This window comes from Sebastes umbrosus, chromosome 4, assembly GCF_015220745.1.
Source record: "Sebastes umbrosus isolate fSebUmb1 chromosome 4, fSebUmb1.pri, whole genome shotgun sequence".
NCBI lineage: Eukaryota > Metazoa > Chordata > Actinopteri > Perciformes > Sebastidae > Sebastes > Sebastes umbrosus.
The window spans coordinates 33,607,045-33,634,132 of record NC_051272.1 but is presented as its reverse complement, the minus strand read 5'-3'; the positions used below and the strand labels follow the sequence as shown (position 1 = coordinate 33,634,132).

The following is a 27,088-nucleotide window of genomic DNA, read 5'->3' as shown; positions in this document are numbered from 1 at the left end:
GAATACTTGTAAGCGCACTACTTCAATACTTCTTGGGACTAAATTGGCCCACTTTGTAGTTTATAAATGTATACTTTTAAGTATAAGTAGTAAGTATTTGAGCTGCAACTATAATATGAACTATACTACAAGTGAACTTATAGGTATACTGTCAGTTTAATTTAAAGAATTCTCTCAGTAAACTACTAGTTTATAGTTTTTTTTTACTGCAAGTATACTTGTAAGTTTTCTTTAAGTTAACTTATAGCACTTAGCCACATATACTTTTACTTTTCTGTATACTTTTCAGTATAAACCAAGTATACTTGGATTTTTCTGTATCCTTGCCAAGTACATTTAGACTTTTCTATATACTTGTCGGTATAAGCCAAGTATACTTACGTATAATTTTGTCAAGTTCATCTCTGACAAGTACATAAAAAGTCATCTGAAAGCATACTCTCATATTATAAGTTTTAAAAGAAGTATACTAATAGCATACTAGCACTACTTGAAAATCCTGTGTTTTTTTTACCCATCCACCGGCCCTCCTGCCCAACTGCCCTAAGCGAACTCTCGCACTCTTAATACATCTCTAACCGTTGAATAATGTCATGCGGGGGTTTACATTGCAGTTAGTTGAAAGCCTGGTACGTCGCATACCGCTGCTAAAGGGTTCCTCCATGCGCCGGTATCCAATGCCGAAGGGCGCTGTCCAAGCGGCGGTATTTGACGAACTGGGAGTGAGAACGGGTTGTAAAAACCCAACAAGGAAGGAGCACACAGTGGCTGCATGAGATGATTCGTTCTTTATTCATATGCCTTATTTGGCTGAAATTAGTTGATTAATCAATTAGTTGATTCACAAAAAAATGTATTACCAACAATTTTGATAATAAGATAATCATTTGAGTAATTTAAAACATTTTCTGGTTCCAGTTTCTTAAAAATAAGGAGTTGCTGATTTGCCTGGAGTATATCTGTAATACTGTGTGACACATTATAGCAGTCACAGATGTGTAAAACTGCCTCATTCCCATATGAAATGGACAGAAGCCATGACACACCGTTATATAAACACATGACATACATTTGATACAATCTGCATGCCTTCATGCATAATGTCAGATGTTTGTTAAGATGTTACATGGGGGTGGTGCTGTTCAACGAGAACATCAGAAGTTTAATTTGTAACTCTAGTTCTCTGATACTTTAAAGGGATAGTTTGAGTGTTTTGATGCAGGCTGGTCTCACACACTGTTCCTATACCTACGAAAACTAATGCACTGTAATTTGTGTACATCCCACAAAATCGATTTGTGTGTAATTAATGTAATCGTGAACCAGGATATGTAAATAATGGCAAACGCCGCGTAGGGAGGAAGTTGGCGTGGATGGGTGGGTCAAAAAATTTGCCCCAGGAGACTGCCGTTCATGTTCCGTGTGAAACCAGAAATCAACGTTGATTTATTTGTCACGTGAATTACATACTTACGTATCACCACTCCTGGAATTATTTTAAGCCCCCCCCCAAAAAAATACAAAAATTGCACAGGAAGACTTGAAGAGAGCGCTCCCTGGGGCGGGGAGATGCGGCAAGCTCACCTGCAGGGGTATGTGATTCTGGGGAATTTGAAGGGCATTTTACAATATGAAATGATCAATTAATTACCTAGGCCTTGGCGTTGGTTGGTTTGTTTGTTTGTTTGTTTGTCTGTTAGCAGGATTACTCCAAAAGTCTGAGATGGATTTGAATGAAATCTCTTTCGAGGGGTGGGGTGAGGCACAATGAACAATCCATTCGATTTTGGTGGCGATCCAAATCCAGATCACGATCCCGATTCAGGAATATTTTTAAGGATTCCGATCAGCCTGAGCATTAAGACCACAGGATATAACACATGCGCAGTGTAACAGTGATGACGCATTGATGACCCGCCTCCTTCCTCCTTCGAGCAGAGGGATACGTGTGTGGATGTGTGTGCGGGAGCTGCTGGCCGTCCGCGGTGAGAAAGAAAAAAGCGGTAGATTACGGGATGAGAGACAACGTAGTGTAACGTTATACAGACATAACAAGGCTGCTGAATGAGAGAGGCATCCGCCGATACGTTACGCAGAAACACACTCTGTTCATAATAAGCCGACCACCTCACAGCTGTGATCTGTTTTTAAAGTCAGGCACCTTGGCGGAGGTTTGTGCTCTCCGAGTGCCATTCTAGTTGCTAATATAATGCTGAGATGAATTAATACTGAAACTAATAGTTAGTTGGAGCCCTAGTTGAAGTATTGCTCATGTAACAGCTCATTTTTACCGAATGACTGTTGAGGGAACAACATGGCGTGTGTGTGAAGCTGCACTGTGATTGTTGTTCAGACTGAGTTATGTTCACCGTGTTGGTTACTGATCCCTGTCGGGCCCACTGTGTTCTCTGGAGAGATGGCCTCTGAGGGGTTGACGGAGCATTCAGGGACTCTCTTCGGTGCAAACATCCTAATTTAACCCCCAGTGACGCGGGATGGTACAGACCCAAAGCACAGGCCACACTGTCTTCAAGCTGCGGCCCTGTCCTTTCTTTTTCTCAGTATAATTACATTTCTCTCTCCCTACCTCCCACTTCCAGTTCATCTCCTCCCGCCGCCTCACCTCCATCTAAGGTCACAATACGTCTCTGTGAGACAAACAACACAATAGACGTGTTTTTCATTTTTCTGTTTCTGTCTTCTCTCCACACCCCCAACATCCATCCTCTCCTCTGTCTCTCCATCCCTCTCCCGTCTATTTTTCTCTTTCTCTTGTTCTGTCCTGTTCCCATGGAAACTGCTGGTCTTTCCGGTAAGGTAAGGAGAGTTTGTTGGAGAGAGTTGCGTTAGCAGTAAGTTGTGATGTAATCAAGCCAACAGTTTCTAGGGCTGCCGTTTATGGTCATGACAGTGGTAGGCTGCTGAAGATCAGGCTTCCTCCTGTCTGACTGTGGCTCAGAGCGGCTCTCTCTGAGGTGGAGGGTGGGTGTGTGTTGAGGAGAGAGAAAGGTATACTACAAATACTGCTGTCTCATCCAGTTATTATCTACAGTGTCTGTGTTGCTTTATTTGTAGAGCTCTGAATGCAACTCCTGCTGCTACATAATCAAGGTGGCAAAAACAAAATGGAGGTGACGAAAGGAACCTGGTTACAGTAAAAGGTGGAGCAAGGATAGCATACATCAATTTTAGGGGTGGAAGAAATATTGAATATTGCAATATTATGTTTTGTGATACTGTATCGATTCTCAAAAACTATGTATCGATTTTTAATTAATAGTTTACATGCAAATAGGGATGCAACGATGCCACTTTTTCAGACCGAGTACAAGTAGTAATTACATTCGCCGATACCGAGTACCGATACGAGTACTTCTCTGTGCCAAAAGACCCTCGTTAACAGCCAGCTGGAGGGTGTGAGCGACACACGGCAGGTTGGGGAGTCCCGCATACGAGGCGGTGTGCCGCGACCGTTTCTAGGTCGGCTTGGAGAGGCTCGGGGCGACGGTGCTTCCCGGGGTTGTGGCCAAGGTGCTCGCTCGGCCCTCTCTCCCCGCCGGGGAGGAATGGAGCCTCCTGCTCCCGGCTCGACTGTCGACCGGGGCGGACTGTCCTTAGTGCGCACCAATCGTGTCGTGCCCCCAGGGCGGGGCTTGGCCCACGTAAAAGGCGCCAGGGTTCTGCGGCGATGTCTCCAACCCACCCGACCCGTCTTGAAACACGGACCAAGGAGTCTAACGCCAAGCGAGTCAGAGGGTGCAAGCAAAACCCTGTGGCGCAATGAAAGTGAGGGCGGGCATGCGCCGGCTGAGGTGGGATCCCGGCCCCGCGAGGTCGGGCCTCCACCGGCCTGTCTTGCCCGCACCGTCGGGGAGGTGGAGCGTGAGCGCGTGCAATAGGACACAAAAGATGGTGATGAGAGGTTAACATCACGCTGCCGTAAAGTGGTATCGGTGCCGTTGTATCGGAGCGGTTTTGCGACTACGAGTACATAGTATCGGACCCGATACTCGTTATGAGTAAAAAATTAAAAAATTGCACGGGAAGACTTGAAGAGAGCGCTCCTTGGGGCGGGGAGATGCGGCAAGCTCACCTGCAGGCGTATGTGATTCTGGGTAATTTGAAGGGCATTTCACAATATGAAATGATCAATTAATTACCTGGGCCTTGGCGTTGGTTGGTTTGTTTGTTTGTTTGTTTGTCTGTTAGCAGGATTACTCCAAAAGTCTGAGATGGATTTGAATGAAATCTCTTGGAGAGGTGGGGTGAGGCACAATGAACAATCCATTCGATTTTGGTGGCGATCCAGATCCAGATCCAGATCCAGATCCCGATCCCGATCCTGATTCAGGAATATTTTTAAGGATTCTGATCAGCCTGAGCATTAAGACCACAGGGTGTAATACATGCACAGTGTAACAGTGATGACGCATTGATGATGCATGATCCTGCCTCCTTCCTCCTTCGAGCAGAGAGATACGTGTGTGGATGTGTGTGCGGGAGCTGCTGGCCGTCCGCGGTGAGAAAGAAGAAGAAGAAAATACTTTATTTCATTTGCAAAGAGACGTTCCCTTTCAGTGTATATGTCCTCTCAATGTTCTATGCTGTTGGATATTACAGGGACTGTGATAAATGCAAATGCAGATCCCACTGTTCTGATTGCATAAAAAAAGTAAACTTTTTTTTAACTTACATGCCGAGTGAAAAATTACATTGGTTCGTCACCTGCTACTGACGTTGTTGGACTGAATTACAAAGTGAAAAGAAATGGCTGTTCAGTCTGATTATCATGCCATGATCTGATGTGCTCACTTTAGGTTTTACCTTAAAATGAAGTGGTGGTATAGGCCATAATCTTTGCTAAATTGTTGACTTGTGTTTCTTGCCACATTGGACGTTACATGATGTTGTATTGATTGATTCATTGTATTGTTGTATGAGGAGAGTGTCCGGTTTGGGGACCTCAGAATTGTGTCTCTGCTCTTTGCAGATGATGTGGTTCTGTTGGCTTCATCGGACCGCGACCTGCGCACGCACTGGGGCGGTTTGCAGCCGAGTGTGAATCAGTCAGGATGAGAGTCAATACCTCCAAGTCTGAGGCCGCGGTTCTCTGCTGGAAAATGGTGGAAAGCGCCCTTTGAGTGGGGAGTGAGTCACTGCCCCAGGTGAAGGAATTTAAGTATCTCAGACTTTTGTTCACGAGTGAGGGAAAAATGGAGAGGGAGATGGGTAGACAGACGGTTTGGTCCGGCATCTGCAGTTAGGGTGAAGAGGGAGCTGAGCCGGAAGGCAAAGCTCTTGATTTACCAGTCCATCTACGTTCCAACCCTCACCTATGGTCATGAGTTTTGGGTAGTGACCGAAAGAATGAGATTGCGGATACAAGCGGCCAAATGAGCTTCCTTTGTAGAGTGGCTGGGCTCACCCTTGGGGATATCTGGAGGGAGCTCGGAGTAGAGCCGCTGCTTCTTCGTGTCGAAAGGGGCCAGCTGAGGTGGTTCAACATCTGATCAGGATGCTTCCTGGATGCCTCCCTTTGGAGGTTTTCCGGGCACGTCCAACTGGTAAGAGGCCCCGGGGTAGACCCAGAACACGCTGGAGAGATTATATATCTGGTCTGGCCTGGGAACGCTTCGGGGTCCCCCAGGAAGAGCTGGTAAATGTTGCTGGGGAGAGGGACGTCTGGAATTCCCTGCAAAGCCTGCTGCCCCCGCGATAAGCGGAAGAAAATGGATAGATGGATGGATGGATGGATACTGTTGTATTAGCATTTACATTGGTTAGTGCAAGTCATTGTAAATAATTATAAATGATGGCCAAAGCTAGACCCAAATAATAATACACCAGAATTGTCCTTTAAGCCCAGATTTAGAAATGAGCACAATGCTCCAGGTCAGCTGAGGTGAAACAGTCGAGCCAAACTGAAGCCAAGACAGCAGAGCACTTAATGATGCAGTAGTCTGGGTAATACAAGTGAGATAAGTTTTCTCCAGACGGATGAATGATGAAAACTACTCCATTTTAGACGAGGTTTGTAACTGAACAAAACAAGAACCTGAATAGCAAAGGTGATGGGAGCTTCAAAGATGGCAGAATACTACAGTATATATTCAGCAAATAGATCTCCAAGTATAGTTTTGAATGCAGTTTTTAGTCATATTCGTGACACAGAGGCCAAATAATACAGTTTTTTTGAAGAAGAATATATTGTGTCTTTGGATGGATGGGACCTAAAACTGAACCTTTAAGGCATGTTGAAACACACACACCCAAAACATTACATGAATGCAGGTGATCACTTAAGATATGTGAGAGGTTACACTGAGAAGAACTGACTTTCATCGAGATAACAATAATAGTATTTTTGGTATCATGCGGTCTTTGTTCTGAGCAGCAGATGAAAGATGTTTACAAGTCAGACAGAATATACACTTTTCTGTCACCTTTATATCTCATCCTGATATCTCTTGTCCTCACTTGCTGTTCCCATTCATGCACTTTTCTTTTATCTCAACATTTGTAATTTAGTCATTTTTACAAAATATGTGTCATTACTAAACATCAAGAGTCCCTCCCCCCCTTCCTTGTGCCTGGTTGGCTATAGCAGTGTGTGACAAGCAGTGTGACTATAGTTGCTCTCAGACTTTCCATCTGTAGCATTAATGGTGTCTTCTCTCTCCTCCTCTCTGATCCGTCTGCCTGACACCGCCTGCCTGGAGTGCCTCTGTGTGTTAAATCTCCGCCTTCAGTCTGCCATGGCACAGAGCTAAACCCCCAGAGTGGCTTTGTTGTGCTTCTGCAGTAGAATCTCTGCCTTCAGCCTGTCTGCTGTGGAGCTGAATCTCAGCATGGCTCTATGTGTGTGCGTGTGTGTGCATGCGTGTGTGCATGCGTGAATCTGCAGCTGAATCAGTTCCCAACTTCCCTGCCACAGAGCTAAAAACCTCCAGTGGCCTCAGTTCTGTGCTTTCCCTGTGGACAAAACCTTCTTGAGCTTGTGAAGCTGATCATGCCCTTAGCTTACCTTGACTTGAGTGACTTGGCACTGTGCAATGGCCTCTCTGAGATTTTCTTCTTGCACTTGCAGAGTCTTTATAAAGAGGAATTTAGTCTTTTTGCATTTCTAATTGTGCTGTAAGAGAAGTTCAAAATATATATATTCAGACATTCAGAAAACACACACACACATATATATATATGTTTATTACACGGCTGTGTTGAGTACTCGATTCTGATTGGTCAGTCATGGCATTCTACGGTCTGTTATTTCTTTATAGAAGACTGTTGCTATGTATAGCAGACCGTTGCTATGTATAACAGACCGTTGCTATGTATAACAGACCGTTGCTATTGGTGCAGTTCTGATGTCGGACTCTGGCGGACCGTTTTTGTGTCGAATTATTGATTTCTTCAGTAAGTAGCCATGTAATAAGCGGGATAATGTACAGCTAGCGGGTCATTGTTGAGAAATAAACCCCTTTAGGGCTTCGCGTCAGGGTCCACGGCATCACCCTGTCGGGATTTATTTCATAACAATGACCTACATACTGATATACAGTATATATTTATATATATCAGATGAATTCGATGTGATGAATTTGGACAGAACATTTTCTTGTAGTACCTGTGAAGACTAGGGATGCAGCGATCCGACTTTTTCAATTCCGATACCGATATCGAGTACCAATCCGATACCAGTGTTACCAATTAATATGCCTCACTGTGTGGAAGTGACTGGGATCATTCTTTTGTGTGTAAGGCGACATCAGGCTTGACTTAAACATCGCTTTCCTAACTTTGTAAAACAAAATGTAACAAATAAATACACAGATATAAATTTACTGAATTGATATTTATTATTAAAAATAATAAATCCTACACCAGCAACTTGGCTTATCATATATATTATATATAAACATAGAATTAAATTTAATAGATCGGCCCCCTTGTCACCAATATCCGATCCAGCTGTTTGAGTCAGTATCGGCCGGTATCGGTATCGGTGCATCCCTAGAGAGGCCCATGGATGTATTAAGGAGAACTGGTGCCCCATTCATTCTTATGAAAGTTGCTCACTGGGTGCTCACTTTTCGCTCAGTAGAGTCCTTCTCCAGCTGAGTCGGTTGAGAGCCTGTGCCTGCGGAGAGTTTTGCCAACCGAGACGACTGACTTCCTGTTGGCTCCCCGCACACATGAACAAGCTAAAATAACCGAATCATATGGCTCCTCTAGACTTTCCAAATGTTGTTGAACTCACTGGATCAAAATCAGATAATAAAAAGTAATTTTGGTTTTCACTCCAAAAACGTATCCATCATTTCACAGCCGTACAATGATTGTGTATGGAGAAAATGTGCTTTGTGGGACATAATGTGTGTCACGTGATGAACACAGACGTTGCAATACCTCGTGCGGGCCAGCCACTACACCAAAAAAAATGCTTCACAGCCCCAGCTCCATTCCTGGTGGCGCGGTGAGGACAATGTGAGGGCAGCTTCACAGTGACAACATGACTCCAGGAAGTCACTGTGTCTTGCCAAAATGTCAAACTATGCCTTATTCCTTGAGAATAACACCCCTCTGAATATGTGTTTCTGCTGACCTCTAGTTTGTGACATCACCACTTCTGATTGCTTAAAACTTGATGAGAAAGGGCTTGAGCTACAGTTGGAAAATATAAGAATGACACAGGGATGCACTGATACCAATACCGGATCGGATATCGGGCCGATACTGACTCAAACAGCTGGATCGGACATCGGTGACAGTGGGGCCGATCTATTAAATTCAATTCTATGTTCATATAACATAGTGTTCATATTATATACTGCAAGTTTTGACCAATGTGTTGCTGCATTAAAAAGGTTTACACTTGAATTGTAATTCCTGTTCATTTTAAAGATTGTTTTTGCCAAGTTTCTGGTGTACGATTTATTATATTAATAATAAATATCAATTCAGTAAATTTATGTGTATTTATTTGTTACATTTTGTTTTACAAAGTTGATAAAGCAATTTTTAAAGGCACTATATGTAACTTTTAGAAAGTCCTTGTTATAATGACACGGGTGGACTGCAGTCCTGTTGCGAGCGATCATTCTGGGCATCAGCCGAAACAGTGACGTGACATTACATTACAATCATACTGTATATCACCGTTACTATTTGTAACGTCCAACCTCCATAACACTAACTATCTTGCCATTTGCAAATTACTTCATCAGCTAACGTTAAGAAGCAAAACCGTCCCGAGTCCTTTACATCGAAATCAGTCCACAGGCTGTTATAGGCAACCGCTAAAATCGGGGAAGGTCTCTGTTTTTAAGTTACATTACAATATGTTCACACATTGGCAATACAATGCGATTCATACATGTAAATTGTTAAATATAGTACCTTTAATTCCAGCCTGATGTTGCCTTACACATAAATGAATGATCCCAGTCACTTCCACACAGTGAGTCTTATTAATGAAACACTGATATCAGATCAGTACTCGGTATCGGCCGATACCCAAAGCCTAGGTATCAGGACTAGGATGGCATAGCTGTCATTACTGAGCTATTCTCACAACTCGGTATCGCTCCACCTCTCACTCTCTCCTCCGCCACTCTGTCCCTGCTCAGATCCATGATTCAGTCTCATTCCTTTTATTTAGTCTTAGTATTATCTTTCTTTTTTCCTCTATATTGCTCCCTTGTGCATTCTCTTTTTCATCAATTCCCCCTTCAACTTTCTGTCTCGCCTTCCTCTTTTTCTCTGCTTTACTGTCCCCTCTATTTCTCTCCCTCTGTCCTCTCCTCCTCCTCCTCCTCCTCCTCCTCCTCACTTCTGCACCATAAAGTAGACGGCTGGATGATTCATCTCTCCCTCTGCCCCCGGACTGTTGTGATCCTTATTTTACTGCACAGTTAAAACGGACTCCCCCCTTCCTCCCTCTGACGTGTGTCTGTCCTCTGCAGCTATTGACACTTATCAACCAAAGCGTCTACTGTTAATACAGATAACAGCCTGGACAAGAAACAATAACGGAGCCTTCATCTGCTCTGTAATTATTGTTCTGCGGATATTTTATGTGAGCTTTGAATACAGTGGGGATTTTACAGTGCTATTGATTTGATCTGGGAGAGTTGTTTGTGCAGCCATTACACTCCCAGGCACCGGTTTGATTTAGACCGGCTCCTTTCGATGAATGTTGCTATGTACAGTCCAGTCCAGCTGTCCTCTTCTGGACATTATTCATCATTATGAGACAGAATAATCCATGTTTTAATCATATTGTCTGCTGCAATATTGCAGTGAATGAGTCAGTTCCTGCTGACTGATATCTTTTCACCTAATTTTTAAAATACATCTATGCCAGAGCATGTTGCAGCAGGGTTCAGGTTCCACTTGAACTGTTAAGGTAGAATGACCACACTCTCCTTTAATTCACATTTTAACACATTCTAACCTTGTATTGTTGGCCCTATATTGCCAGACAAGAACACTGATACCGAGTGATTCTGCAAAAGCCCAGAGGATGTTCAACAATTTGATGATTTTAAAAATGATGCATGCTTTATGCAATAACTGTGGGTTGCAACTACATGTGGTCGAGGTTGGGGTCGTGCCGGTGGCGAATCAACGCAACAACTAAAACTAGTCAATTAAAACACTTGGTGAAGCTCCGGGAAAGATTGTGGCTAAAAAAGAGAAAAGAGAAAGAACATTAATTGCATGTCTGTGACATAATGCGGTCTCCGGTCTAGTGCATGAAAGTCTGAGGTTTGGGTGTACAAGTGTGGGGGACAAAATAAAGGAAATACTTACATACACTGTATTTCTATTAGCCTGGCAAAGAGCTAGTTATAATGAAAGTGGTTGTTGTGAAATGCTGCCTACATTATTATATTATTAAAGTAGCAGTAGTCAGTATATTTTTGGTGTCATTAGGCAAAAATTCCATAATAACCTTTCAGCATATTGTAATTCAAGTGTTCTCAGAGAAAACTAGACTTCTGCACCTCCTCATGGCTCTGTTTTCAGGCTTTAGAACATCTAGCCCGTGACGGGAGATTTTGACCAATCACAGGTCATTTCAGAGAGAGAGCGTTCCTATTGGCTGTGCTCCGGCTGGTGGGCGGTGCTTGGTATTTATTCAACAGATCTCAACATGGCTGCCGGGTCACAAACTTTTTCATTTTACAGCTAAACAGTACACTACAAGATGTTTCTGAAAACATTTGAGGAGAGAAATAGGCGTTACACCAGATCAGCTCTGACTGCTTGTTTTCCTCCGGTCTGTGAAATCTTTGCAGATGCCGTTAGGAGCACCGGACGACACCGGAGGACAACGAGGAACATGATTTTTTTTTCAGATTACCTGTCTCATGCTCTACTGCCACGGGCAGTAAAAATAACCTTTTTTAAATCATATCTGCTCCATTTCTACCCACTGCAGCTTTAAAAACTAGAATACAGTTTTAGTTACCAAAAATAAGATTTTGTCTCAGGAACACTGTCCTTTCTTGCCTTAGGTTTGACTCATCTCTAAAAGTTGTATCTTTTCATAAGAATAATGAAAACCCACATTTTGACCTGCAAATAACAAAAGGAAATGATTTTCTCCCCGCTCATCACATGACGAGGGAGAGTTCACTGGCAAAAAAAAAATAAAAAATCCTCAGCTCGGCATCCCTAATTGGCAGTTGAGTGACTTGTTATGTTCTCCAGACACGCCGACCTCGCTGCCCTCGGTGGTAATAGTGGAACAAGATAGCATTAACTGTCAGTGTAGCCGTGCTGCTCTATCCCCTCCCAGCTGTGGCCCAGGCAGGAGATGAAGCCATATTCTGCAGAATTAATACCAACTTAAGTATGAATGAAATAAATGTCTCCCTATTTCGGAGTACTCTCGACATTTGGCTCCTCATTACAACACTTGAACAATGTTTGTCTTCCCTTCTGAGTTTTTTTATTATGTATTTACTTTTGAGAGTTTGTTTTTTTTACTTTGACTTAGAGCCCAGCTACAGAAAAGGAGGATACGGTCCTTCACACACAGCAGCTATGTCTGAGACCAGCCTGCTCTTTTTTGAACATCTCGACAGAACAAAGTGTCTATATGACGTTTGTAATGAAAATGTGTGCCCCTTCTATTGAAAGGCAGTTCTGAAGAAGCAAATACAAGTGTCATATACACATATACAGTATGTATGTACATGCTCTATTTGGATTTTTCAGTGTAAAAACATACCAGTCTGAAAAACACCTTTGTTTGGTGCCTTACCTACAGTGGGATGACATAAAATAATTGTTCCAGGATGTACTGCTAGCTAAGTTACAAGTTAGTGTCAGAACTTGAAAAAACAATTCTAGGTTTCAAAGTGTTTTCTAGACAGTGGAGTTGCAAAGTTTGAGCCCTGTCATAACTCTACTCTCATCAAAAGCCAGGTGACTTTTTTTAGTGATCCGCTATTAAGATACAACCTGTAAATGAGACAAATGAAGACAGCTTTGGCGTTGTCTTTGTGCTAAACTACCCTTACAAAAAAGAAGTATACTTCAAGTTTATTTTATGAAGTAAAATTAAGTAAAGTTCAAGTATATTTCCCAAGTATACTTTATGTGCTAAGTATACTAAAAACAGTGTACTAGTAGTATACTTTTAAGTGTACTACTTCAATACTTCTTGGGACTAAATTGGCACACTTTTTAGTTTATAAAAGTATACCTTTAAGTGTACTTTAAGTGTAAGAATAGTAAACTTTGAGTGCACAACTAGTTTACATCTAAGTTGTATTTTTTACTTCAACTATATTATGACGTGAACTAGTGATAGGTATATTGTTAGTTTACTAGTTATATACTTGTAGCCCACTTTTTAGTTTATGAAAGAACACTTTAAAGCAGCTATTCTCAACCACTGGGTCGGGGCCCACTGGTGGGCCTCAGAGCACCACCTAGTGGGCCGCGGAGGTACAGACAAATGGTTAGATCAACCTCTTCAAAATCCAACGGCCGTTATTCTGTTTTTCAGAGGTTGTAGCGGGCGGGTTTTAAAGCTGGAAGAAGGACACTGGAATGATATGAAACTGAAAATCCTAAGGAATCCATTAGTACCAAACATGCCATGCTAGCTTTTTGGGAAGGAGGCTAAATAACACTTCAAAGTTACGCAAAATTTTGGCGAGGAAAAACTGGCATGGCCATTTTCAAAGGGGGTCCTTGACCTCTGACCTCAAGATATGTGAATAAAAATGGGTTCTATGGGTACCCACGAGTCTCCCTTTACAGACATATATATGTCTCGGATGCAGTGACACAAAATGGAGCATTTCTTTAAATGAAAAGTGATGTTGGAGACAACCCTGCACCAGTAAAAGCTCCAAAGCGTGTGGTGAGGAAATATGACCCTGAATAGTTTGGATTCATAATGGCAGGCAGTGATGGGTGAGGGTAAGCTGAATATTTATGTGGGTCATTACACCTAACAGTGGCATAACACATATTTATAGCCAAGTTTGTCATTTATTTGGGAAAGTGGTCCTCGGAATTATTTTAACAATCGTTTAAAGACGTGGGCTTCAAGTTACAAAAGGTTGAGAACCCCTGCTTTAAAGTATAGTCAGTAAACTACGATTTCATTAGTTTTTACTATTAGTATAGTTTTATTTATCTTATAGTATTTAGCCAATGATTTATGCATCACATAAAGAGACTTTTGCTATTTGACTTGATATTTTGTGATGAGATTAAAAAAAAAAAAAGAAGTTTTTCTCACATGCCTCCACGGTGAACAATTTTTGAAGATTTAAAGTAAATTAATATCAAATCACACGTTTACAAACTGTCCCACCCTTTAATAGGCTACTCTATCAAAAAGTAAGCATAAGCGAAATATACTTAGACTTTTCTGTATACTTGTCAGCAGAAGCCAAGTATACATTAGTATAATTTTGTTAAGTATATCTCTGATAAGTACATAAAAAGTAAACTGAAAGCATACCCTCTTATTTTAGGTTTAAAAGACGTATACTAATAGCACACTAGAATAAACTTATTTTTGTTATAAGGGCAAAAACGTCCCAGACCTGTCCTGGAGATTAGATCGATATCAATCTTCTCACCTGACTTTGCAAACACAAACTGTAAAAGCAAATATACAGTAGCTATCAACCTGGCTGCAGCACAGGCAAGAAAAGCACCAATCTGTGCAAACATTTATACCCAATATAGTTTATCTGTTGCTCCACTTCCTGCTGAGTATCTCTGTTGGTCTTGGAAGTCTTCATCAGTGGTTATTTGGGAGCTGCGTCAGGGTCTCAGGCTGCCCAGGGTTGATGAAATATGCATTGGCCAGAGATTGAGTTGAGTGACCTCGCCTGAGAAGTGTGTGTGCGTGTGTGTGTGTGTGTGTGTGTGTGTGTGTGTGTGTTGTCTATGCAGGGGTTGACAAGAATAAGTCTCCATGGGACCATTTAATAGCACTTCAGCTCAGAGTGTGTGACGGCTCCATCTATTCAGCTTCTCTCGCTGCTGTTATTGTAGTCATGTGAGGTGTGAGTGTGTGTGTTGCCTGTGTGTTCTCAGGGTGTTCCTCCCACAGACAGGTAGATTGGCGAACAGATTGCGTGAAGGTTTGAATTGGAGCTTCTGTGCAGTGTCTCCCAACGCTCTCCCTTATGTTTGTGCCTTGATTCAGAGAGTGCAAATGGACATTTAGAGCACAGAAAATGATTTTTTGCATGCACATAAATTATATTTCCAAGAGTTATCCAACCGAGGCTCCAGAATTTTTTTTTGCCATTGTACGTTTCTCCAAACCAAGGGATACGTCGAATGTCGACGTTTCTGAATCAAAAATATGTTTTAATGAATATGTTTCATATAAGCACCGTTTTAACATTTTAACACACAAACAAATAGAGATATGCTAGAATGTAGGCTGTAACACCACCCAAACGACTGTAAGAGAAGAATGAATGAGGGGGTTCCTATAGGTAAAAGCTTTAGGTAGCTAGCACTGGCAAGCATTGAGGTACAAGCTAATGGACATTCTCTCAAAGGCCCCGTTCAGACCTTGCATTAACATGCATCTCGGGTGATTCGATCAGCTCTGAGTACGTCTGTTCACACCTGGCATTAGAATGCGTCTCCGCATGTGTCTCCAGTGACCGCTTGTGATCGGATCTCACTTCCCCCGCTTTATATGCAAATAAACATGTAATAAACACATGGATAATACAGCAGACGTTGCATTACAGGAATGTCTGTAGTAATATCCTACATATTTCCATCCATCTATTATCTGTAACCGCTTATCCTATTCAGGAGCCGATCCCAGCTGACATTGGGTGAAGGCGGGGTACACCCTGGACAGGTCTCCAGACTATCACAGGGCTGACACATAGAGACAGACAACCACTCACACTCACATTCACACCTACGGGACATTTAGAGTCAACAATGAACCTAATCTGCATGTCTTTGGGAGGAAGCCGGAGAACCCGGAGTAAACCCACGCTAACACGGGGAGAACATGTTAACTCCACACAGAAGGGCCCCTCTTGCTGTGAGGTGGCAGTGCTAACCACGGCACCACCGTGCCGCCCAGGTACATTTTATTAACATAAAAATATGAGGTTATTGTCTACTGGCGGTCCCCGCGAGGACCTCTGTGCCGCCGACACTTCAGACCCTCACAGCAGCTGATATGGATAGCTTTTTATGGGCTCAGATTCCATTCTCTACTGTTTCTGTATTGAACTGTGTGGGCTAACAGGTTTTCTCTGGCTCAACAATCCTCAGAACTTGTTTGCATTTATTTATCCTATAGTGTATTATATAATAACCACTTACATTCATTTATTATCAGTGCCTCTCTTTCCCTTTGACACTTCAGTGGAGAGCTAAATGCTTGTGTTGAAAACAGCATCGATGCTTATTATTTTTCTCTTCTCTCTGTTTATGTAAAGGTGCGTATTATTTTTATCAACATTGTGATTGATATAAAAATGATGACATGATGAAGGATCATTGGTAATTAGTGCATCGCTGTGTTTTACATTACTTTTGCTATAATTGTCTGTTTCTGTTGTTATCATTTGAATTCAGTTCAGTTAAACTTATTTTTATATTGCGTCCAAATCATAACAGAAGTTATCGAGGAATAGATATACTGTAGTTAATATCTTTATGAGCATTTCTCAACTCTTTAGTGATGAGTTAAGGGACCTTTTCATTTTCACCAAAGCTTGTCGTAGTGTAGTGTGACATTCCCCATCTGACAGACAAGTTTTCAAGGATCCATCTGCTGTTGGAAAAATCCAAGAACAACGATATATAAGACAATGTTCTGCCAAAATAAATGTTCCATTTTTTTATTCTTCAAGTAGTGTTATTTGTGCTCATCATCTCCTTTTAGTGGCTGTAGACAATGAGGAACTACTGTGTGAAATAAAATACGTGTGTCTAAATGATCATCTATTGGTAAAAAAACATTAAATGTCATGATTCTTCTGGGTGGTATTCCAGTCTAGTCTTCACACTTCATGCACACATTTGTTTTGCTACAGTTGCATGAAAAATCATCTGGAGTTAAATGTGACCAATCAGGCCTGGCTGCTGATCATGTGGTGGTCGGCCCTGACAGAAATCAGGATTTTCGTGAGACGCTATCATGCCAGTGATGAGCCAACTACAAGAAAATCCGAACTGAAAGCCTAACAACTGATTTAGCATTTGAGTCATTATTCTGCTTTGATCCCCACCGCTCGCTGAATGTTAATTATTGTATCACAGCATAGCGCTGCTTTTTCTGTGCAACTTTGATTCACTGATGTTTTTCATCACTAAAACATCACAGAGGGCTGACAGAAAACAGGATAACACAACATTCAGTTTAGTTCAAGTGTGTGCTCTCAATGCTGAAAAGGAAATGTATGCAGCACCTGCAGCTACTACAAAAGACAAATGGAAATGAGCTATTTTTTTTATTTCTGCATTTTAAAATTTGGATTATTGTTTTTTTTTTTTTTAAATTTAAATTGGACTTCTTATCTAAAGTACCAGTACCAGTATCAATACTAAATAAATAGGGTGTGGTGGGTAACTATATTCTTTTCTAAAAATGAACATATGATTAATATACATACTACATACATAATACATTAGGTTGCATCTATTCATAAATCCATTACTAATTGTGTTTGTAAAGTCCTTCCTAAGTTCGTTGTAACTATTTGTGTGTTGTCTAAATTTTGATCTAACGGCCACACAGGAAATGTCAGCAGCGTGTAGCGGCTGGGGAACCGGTTTGTTTTTTATTTCGGCGTCCTTGTTAACAGGTTAGAGCAGCCACGCAGCCCGCGTGAGCAGCGCAGCTCAGCTGCGTCTCTTCTAGAGATTCGAGGTCTTGCCTATTTTTACCGCGAGCTGCGCGCGGTTCACAGCAACAACAGACAGTGGAAATGATCTTTTGACTGTATATTGACATCATACCAGCAACATTACTACAGCTTCAATGTCTAGATATCTGTAGAATAGGTCACAGACATGAAAAAAAGTAAAGATTTATTTTTAACTTTTTAATACTTCCTGCTTCCGTTTCAAAATAAAAGCCCTCAAAAGTTTTTTTCTGTGGACATAATTCCTTCATTTGTTAACACGAGGCTTTTATTCTGAAAGATGTGCAGGACAGTGTTGTAGAAAATGCAGTGACTTGGAGAGCTCCATGAATGAATATAGTACGCGGTTTTATTTGTGGATTACTACTCTTATTTACAAATTACCGCACGTTTCTTAACCTTTCTCTGTCTAAAATAAATATAATTGACATTTATAATAAAATGAAATGGCCATTATGAAAGGCAAACTCTATGTAGAAAGAAAGGGCTGACAGCAGCAGCAGACATTCTGCTGGTGAGGACACTATATGCCTGAGAGACGCAGCAGTTCAGCAAGGGAGCCGCCACGTTGACGTCCCTCGTCTGTCCCGGCCATAACAGGGTCAGTGCCAGATTCTTTGGATTTATTAAAATTAACATCTTAACATATTTGTTAGTGTCTTTCCTGATTAACGTAGATGTATGTTGTGGATTTAGATTTGTGAAAGTACAATACAACTAGAGAGCATCTTGTGATGCGATCAAACCAGCCGCAAAGCCCTAATGGCCCCTTCCGGCACCCGTGCTTGGATCATGACCATCTTCGAACTCAACATTCATTTTGATCACAACAGGTTTTGTCTGCATACATGTTTGCGATGCTATCGCGGTGACAAAATAAGAATATCCCATGATGTGATTGTGACTGTCAAAGGTTCTCTGTCTGTTCACCTGATTTAACCCTGTTATTTGGAAACTAACAGGACCACCTAAGAGGTGTAGACAAGCATAGATGGAGTAGAATAAGTGGAGCTTTAATGTCCTCCAGTGACAATTTGGTTTAAAGACAGCAGTCAAACAAATAATAAAAAATATTTAATATAATTGTATACATGTATTACAAATATAGAAACGAATACAAAACGCACAACCAAAAGTACACAGGTTAATGCCAACATCAATATTGTCATTGTCACTCATCATCATCAGGCAAGAAGAAGCCAACTATCGATTGATGGAAAAGACAATAGAACTTTTAGGTTTAACAGCATATTTTAGTAAAATAAGACAAAGAATTGAATAATATAATGTCATTTTGTTTGTCAAAGTAGCCATTCCATCCACCGGCCTTTAAAAATATGTTTTTAAACTGCATGAGGTAAGATTAAAAAAAAGAAGATTTTATTAGCCTAAATGACAAAGAGCAGCACAAAAACATAAACATTAAAATGATCCAGAGAAAGCTGGACTCGCAGTCTCCTCTGTGTCATTTGGTATAAAGCGTCCCCGTGGCTGCTGATCATAAAAGTGCTGCGGTCGGTCTGCTGACGTCACCTACACTCCACAGTGATGACAGTCAAGAAAAATATTTGAGAGGAAATGTGCCAATTTGACATAAACCAAATGTGCACGGTGTTGTAGGGTGCAGGATTACTGGCACAAGTTGCTCAAATACACACACACATCCACACTCACACACACACACACACACACACACACACACACACACACACTCTCACATAGGCACCACTATAATTAATTTATGATCCAGTCCTTTGATTTATTTTTGTCCCTATCTGACCTTATGCGCACCTTGAATATGAAAAGTCCTCAAGGATTTGTGGTGGTGCTTGGCTGAGTAGCTGGCAAATGTGCACACACACACGCACGCACACACACACCTCCCTGACTGCACAGCTAGAGTCCTGCCGGACCATGTATCATAACCCTTCATTTCTCCTCAAATGCCTGAACTCTCTCACCTTCCTTCTGCACCTCTTTTTCACTCATTTCCTCCATCGCTCTCTCTCTCTCTCTCTCTGCTCATCCCTATGGACCATCTGAAAATAGCAGCCGAGGGAAAAGTGGGTCAGGTGCCATGTGGAGGAGGGGGGGGTTGGCGGGGGGGTACTGTGTATAGTGAATTTGCCTCTGTGTGTGTGTGTGTGTGTGTGTGTGTGTGTGTGTGTGTGTGTGTGTGTGTGTGTGTGTGTGTGTGTGTGTGTGTGTAATGTAACAAATTATCAAAACACTGTACCTCCGTACCTCAGATTTTGAAGCATTTTTTTATTTCTTAGACAAACAGCTGATTGTGTTTGCAGACAGACATTTTCAGATTGCCACATATGTAATACCCTACAATTTTCCCTTTTCTCATGAAAATAATCACTAAAAACAACAGACAAATAACAAACACCCGCTAGTATATTAATTCTTTAGTCTACATAATGTCAAAAATGTCACAATTTCACAAATCAATCAATCAAACTTTATTTATATAGCACCTTTCAAACAAGTCAAATGCAATTCAAAGTGCTGGACAGACGATTGACAAAAATATAGAGTGTAAAAAATGGATTTAGAGACTAATGCACACCAAAGTAACCAATATAAAAGTTAATTGAATTAGAAAGCAATAAGAGGTGGGTATTTAAGATAATAAAAGATAAATAAAATACAAGGAAATAAATATAAATAAATACAAATTATAAAACTACACAAAATAAGCATATTGTATAAAAAATAGAATAAAAAAAGATAATAATGATCAGCAATAAAATGTTGATTAAATAAAATAAATAATAGTAAAATAAAATGAAAGGCTAAGGTTGCACCTTCAAATTGCTTGTTTTGTCTAAAACCCAAAGATGTCCAACTTGCACTGATATAAAACAGAGATAAGCAGCAAGTCCTCACCCTGGAGAAGCTGGAAGCCAGAGAATGAAACTGATTTTCTAAAAATGTCTCTCGATTATTTTTTTTCTGTCATTGGCTAATTTATTAAATGTCTAATCATTTCAGCAATACTATTTTGTACTTTTCATTAGAGAAGAAAAATAATTACAGTGCTCTGGTGTATTGAAAAAATGCCAATGGAAACCACACATTTGCTTAGATGTCTGTTAAAGCCTGAATACAGAGCCATGAGGAGGTGCAGAAGTCTAGTTTTCTCTCAGAACACTTGAATTACAATATGCTGAAAGGTTATTATGGAATTTTTGCCCAATGATGCCAAAAATATACTGCCTACTGAAGCTTTAAAGAGTTACAGAGGTCAGGCTGTTATGAAGTTACTGTACGTCAGAACCACACACTCCTGTCAGGCTACTCATACACAGTCTGTATCTGGACAGTGAGAAGTCAATGTCTTGTAAAATTCGAGGCTAATCCCAAATAACTGGAGAACTCCACCTATTGTACATATAAAGGCCTGTTTACTAGTCGTGCTGTAACTCAGTTGTATCATGTCTTCAGTGACTCTGGAGAGAGCTTTCTGAAGTCTAAGATAAATAACCTGTGATGATGTTATCAGGGCTCCAATACAGTGGTTACCAAACTGGGGGTCAGAAAAGGAGTGTCTCAAATTAATGTGATGGGTTAGCAGATGATTAGAAATACAAAAGCAAACAAACACAACACACAATAATGTTATTTTCTTTTGAAGACTTTCACTTTTGTCTTGTGAATAAATCTTTCAGCTTGCTTGCGCCATCAATCAGATGAAATCATGTCCAATAAAAGACATGTTGAGCTATTGGAACTGTAAGAGCCAGGGACTTTTGGAGCTTTAGCCCTTACTATGGACTCTTTTGCACAGATTTGGACTTTTTTTTTATTAATCTGTCTCATGAGTGCTCCCCAACTAAATCTCTAGAATACCCCTTTAAGTTCAAGTACATTTCTTTAAATAGCAATTTATTGAAAACAAGCGTCAAAGGACAAGAAAAAAGAGAAGGAGACAGTAACAGAGAGAAACAAAACAAATGAATAGACATATTCTGTAGATCTAATACTGTCAGGAGTACGTAGCACCACCAACCCGACAACTGCAAAGTGTGCAAGGGACAACTCCCAAAAACATCCCCACCGAAAAAAAAAACTCTCTCAAAAGGGAAAAAACTGTTCTCAAAGAAAACCCCAACGGAAACCCCCCTAGCAATGCTGCTGGTTAGAGATTTACATACAGTATACAGTATGTATATTTATAAATCGTCACAGATGATGCTATACTCATAGTTGCCTTCCCTAAATTCTTTAATCAGTGAAAACCAAAGGGTTGTGATATAAGACACTTACACGTACGAGGGCATCAGTGGATCAAGGTTTAAAAACTAAATACATTTTTTGAGAGCTTGTTGGTACCATAAGTACCATAAGTAAGTACAGTAAACATACAGTAAGCTCGGTAAGCTTTGCTAATCGGGGGGCATAAAAGCCTCAACTCCAAAACCTGCTATCCCAATCTGAGTGATCCTGGACCTCTGCTTAGAGTCGAGGATTGCCGTGTTTTGATCACAAGTCTGCGTTACCACAGAGCCGTCGGGTCTGTTTTCAGCTGTTTGCAAACTCGGCTCATGTGGCCTTAGTGGTTAATGTAATTATCTGTTAAACTAATATAGTTAGGCCTAATGGGTCCCATCCAAACAGCACAGGAGGGGGCTATGAGACGGATCCAACATTCAAAAACAACCCAGTGTGTGAAAATGCGTGAGAGAGGAGAAAGGTGGACGGACTTAATATGTTGTTTGTTTAGAACGACACATGGAAGTGTTTTCTGTTCTGACGCCACTATCGGCAGGAGGACATCATTTCTTTGTGCCTTCCGAAACGTGATGAAACATGTCATGTGACAACGCTATGATTAAGGTTTAGTTAGTTTTAGGCACAAAAACAACTCAGTAAGATCGAGTAACAACATAATGAAAATACAACATAGACAATCCATATGACAAAAAATAATACATTTAATGTGAACATATGTGAGAAGGTAGATCCAGGACGATGTCAAGCAGCTTCCAGGCGTCGCCAAACCGGTAGAGCCAGAGCAACACGACCTCCTCTCCACGCCAACCAGATAGAGCCAGAGCAACACGACCTCCTCTCCACGCCAGATAGGTAGGGCCAGAGCAACATGACCTCCTCTCCACGCCAAACAGATAGAGCCAGAGCAACACAACCTCCTCTCACGCCAGATAGATAGAGCCAGGGCAACACAACATCCTCTCAACGCCAAACAGATAGAGCCAGAGCAACACGACCTCCTCTCCACACCAAACAGATAGAGCCAGAGCAACACGACCTCCTCTCAACGCCAAACAGATAGAGCCAGAGCAACACGACCTCCTCTCACGCCAGATAGATAGAGCCAGGACAACACAACCTCCTCTCAACGCCAGATAGAGCCCGAGCAACACAACCTCCTCTCCACGTCAAGATAGATAGAGCCAGAAATAAAACAAGTCGCCATAACTGAGGTGGCGTCTCCCTACGTTACACGAATGCAAGCTGTCCTAAGAAATGTACAGTTTTTCTACTTTTGACACTGATGTCTAGGAGTTCAGGAAGAACCTGTGCAGTTCTCAGCTGCTCCAACAGTAGTGACAAACTTGGTACCCTAGCTAGCTAACGTTAGTGGTAGTTCTTGGTGTTTAACTGGTGACCGGCCGAATGCATCGTGGTTGCTCGTAGTGACGGCAGCTGTTGAAAACACAAACTGAACATGTAGGTGACCTCGTAAAAGCCTTTTGATTTTACTTTAATCAATTTTAAATACATACCCATCTGTGTTTTGTTATCTACGCCAACCATTTGAGTAAATTACTCCGAGCAACCACAGACGCATTCGCCTTTAAGTCACCAGATGGCGGAACACACAAAGCGGTCGCCGGATTCGTCTATAGGATAGCATATGTATAACTGCTGTATAAATTGACATGTAGAAGGCACTGTCACAAAGTAGCTGTAAAAAGCTAAATGCAAACACACACAGGTCTACAAGCACCACACACACACACACACACACACACCAGATTGAAGGGCAATGTTTTCCATTCAAAAGTAGTTCTTTGTTACAGTGGCTTGTTTCATTTATGTTGTATCGCCCGTGTTCATCTCCAATCATCGCGCCGACCTTTAGATCCTGCTTCACTTAACGTTTGCTTGTATAAAGTGCAGCAGCTAGAATCTTTACTGGTTCAATAGCTTTTTTCAGAATAATGGAAAAATGATTTAATGCCTCAATCCACATTTCAGTAGTTTTCTTTAGAGTTTTATTTCCATTTTATTTTCTTTGTATCTGTGAGGGCCAGGGCCTGTTTGGGTGGAGCTGCTTTTAAAGTAACAATGAAGAAATGTAAAACATCACGAGCATTAAATAGCTTTGCATTTCAACCTTTGACATGACTTTGCTGGAGACACAAAGAGGGGACTGCTTCGTCCAGGCTGCTGCTCTGTGTGCTTTATATCACAGCATTCACACCGAGTCTGTCATGGTTTGTCATTAGATGGGGTCCAGGGGGCGCTGAAGAAAAACAGCAACACTTAAGTGGCCTGCTGATAGGTCATTTATCATCAGGGCTCCTAGACTTTAGATCATCACCTTAGAAGATAAATGTGTATCTACATAGGGAGCAGGGTCCTCCTCATGGAGCTGGCCAGCATGTTTTGACAGTATAGCCCAGAATGGACGAACCAAACACTGTTCAATTTTCCTGCTTGGGCCGGAGACGATAACGTTACTCGATCCAGAGCATCACTCCACTCAGCCTCTGGGAAACAAGACAACAGGAAGTTGTATAGTATTACGCTAGTATTACGCTTGGCACACAGGAGAGGTTTATAATGAAAATTGAAAATTATACATTTTTTTTCACTCATCTCTCCTCTGCTGTTCTTCCTAGGGTTCAAGTGTCCTGTCTGCTCCAAGTCTGTGGCGTCCAATGAAATGGAAGTTCACTTCATCATGTGTCTAAGCAAGCCTCGCCTCTCCTACAATGGTAAGGAATGTCTTTTATATATATATATATATATATACTATGATTATGAATGAGGGGAAATGAGGAAAATCATTAAGATTTGTAGAATGAGTTTACACAACCTGACATATTCAATCATGCACTCCTGAATAAACAAAGCACAGTGACTCGAGCAGTGACAGATGTAGCATTAACCATCATATTCTCGGGGTGCTTTTACCCCTAACCTGTTTGGTATGAACCACCAGATGTGGTTGGTTGATTTAAACTGGTGTGGAAATTGTCAGTCAAACTGTGGTGCCGACAAACAACCAGACCGAGAACTCCTGAACAGGTGGTCTTGTTTCAATCTAGACAAATAATTTTGATTATCAATTCTTGCCTCTGCTGCTGCACTCTATGACAATAGCGGAGATGAATAAACATAAGGCTCAGTCACACAGTGGAGTGCTGCATGACTTGCTGTCAGTCTACAGCTCCTGGTTTGGTTATAATACAGTAAGTCAGTGTGAACCTAGATGGTAACTAGAATGGCACTCGGAGAGCGCAGACCTCTGCCAAGGTGCGAGTACGATGCCCCCCCCCCTCTCTCCATTCAGCTTGCTTGCGCCATCATCCATTTTTGTTTATGTTGAGATCAGCTGTACGTAGCAGAGCATCGGAAAACACTTCATTCAAACTGGACAGAAACAAAATAAAACTCACCTAAAGCGCCGTCGTTACTCTTTCCAACAATCACCAAGTGTGCTTTGGTCGAGTTTAATGTGAAAAAATGCAGAATCTACAGTTGTCCCCCCCTCCCTCCACCCCCTGCTCTCTCTCTGTCTCTCTCTCTCTGCTGGCAGAAGGAAAGAGGCAGGGTGACACGTCATGAATGCGTCATCAGTTACATTGTGCATGTGTTATAGCCTTTGGTGTTAATACTCAGGCTGAGCGGCAGTTATTAAAAAAATGTCCTGAAGCCGGATCACGATCCGGATCTCAACCAAAATGTAATGGGTGGTGCATTGTGCCACACCCCACCCCTCCAAACAATTTCAGTCAAATCCTCTTCTTTTGGAGTAATCCTGCTAACAGACAAACAAACAAACAAACAAACCAACAAACCAACACCAGTGAAAACGTAAAGTCCTTCCTAGGCCTTTGGCCTTGGCGTAGTAAATAATATTTCATTCCAAAACAGAACAAAACTACAACAGTGGAAACAACCTTAAAGGTGACATATCATGCTCATTTTCAGGTTCATACTTGTATTCTGGGTTTCTACTAGTTCTCATTCTGTCTGTCTAAATATACCTGTATTTACCCTCTGTCTGAAACGCTCCGTTTTAGCGCCTGTCTCTTTAACACCCCCTCCAGAAAAAGCCCAGTCTGCTCTGATTGGCTTGCGAGAAAAATATGGTGCACCTTTGCAAAAGTAGTTCTCAAGCTGTGGGCGATATATTCTAATGAGCCTGCATGTGACATAGGAAGGGGAGCCACATCTGAATGGCTTGTTGAATCACATGTTTTCTGGTCTAGACAGCCCACAAAATAACTGACTAGGTCATCTTATTTCAGTTTTTGGGTTGGTAGACACTCCAGATACCCAGATGTATTTGCACAAGCACTGAGAAAGTGAGTTTTTCATGACATGTTTTCAAAACAATTTTGTCACATTTTCTTATCATTAAATATCCATTTTGCTACTTTATAGAGAGACAAAATTCAGCTCTACTTCAATAATTGCTCTTGATTGCAATAAGTGCTTGAAATTCTAATGCGTTACAAACTGCCTTACGCTTCCTCATGCAGCTTCATTTTTCCATTCTTCATGTTGCTGTTTTCTTTGCTTATCTTACCCTTCATTTCATTCTGAATCGTGTGCATATTAACAGCACTTTTAATGTCTTTAATTATCTGGTTATAAAATATGAGTACTTTGTCATTTTAACAAGAGAAAACAAAAAATGTGTTCATTAGAATTCAACAACAGCTCCCATGAGTAGCTATTGTGCGCTATCAAAACCTTAATAGATCTGCAGTTCTTGAATGCTAATTAAAAAAAAATTTAATTTATTTATTTGAACCTGGTTTAAATGATGTGTTCAACAATGTATTGTCTAACTTCAGAACTAATGGTGTGACAAAGGTAGCATTATATTGATGATTATTGTGTTTTTATCGCTTATTAATTACATTTTCCAATGGAGCACTCCACATAAATATAGTGTATATTGTTTAAAGGGCGGGTCCATCTGCGTTGTTTTCCGTTTTTTCAAATGGAAACGCCCACTCAGTTGTTGCAAAAAGCAGTAATGTAGGTTACCAAAGTGAGCTAATCGAAGCTAATCAATAAGATTATGAATTATGTGAAGTTGAGTCAAAGTTAGCTGTGGGTTTGTATGTATACTACCGCGTTCTGCGAGGTAAAATTACTGCCTTTGTGAATGGAGTCTGGTGGCTTTGAAGAGAGCGATATAACGGCTTCAGTTCCCCGTCGGAAAGGGCTGTCTGACGGCGAGGTAAAGCGGCTGTGGACGGCATCAGCAGAAAAACATATTTTAGCCACCTAAAAAAATCAATATCTGTTTAAGTGTACGCTATATGTAGAATATTTTCACCGCTTAACCTCGCCATCAGACAGCCCTTTCTGACGGGGGACTGAAACCATTATTTAGCAGTCTTCAAAGCCACCAGACCAGAGTCCATTCACAAAAACATCATTTTACCCTGCAGAACACAGGAGTTGCTGGTCTACCGCTG

At 41.3% G+C, this 27,088-nt stretch overlaps 1 protein-coding gene across 1 annotated transcript in view; it reads left to right on the top strand.

Annotated features, from left to right (window-relative positions):
• The window catches only part of znrf1 (zinc and ring finger 1), a 69,362-nt gene that overhangs the window by 19,267 nt on the left and 23,007 nt on the right, over positions 1 to 27,088 (top strand). Inside the window, exon 2 of the mRNA XM_037767087.1 lies at positions 24,269 to 24,364. Coding sequence (XP_037623015.1) covers positions 24,269 to 24,364 — 96 coding nt within the window. The remainder of the gene's footprint in view (positions 1 to 24,268; positions 24,365 to 27,088) is intronic.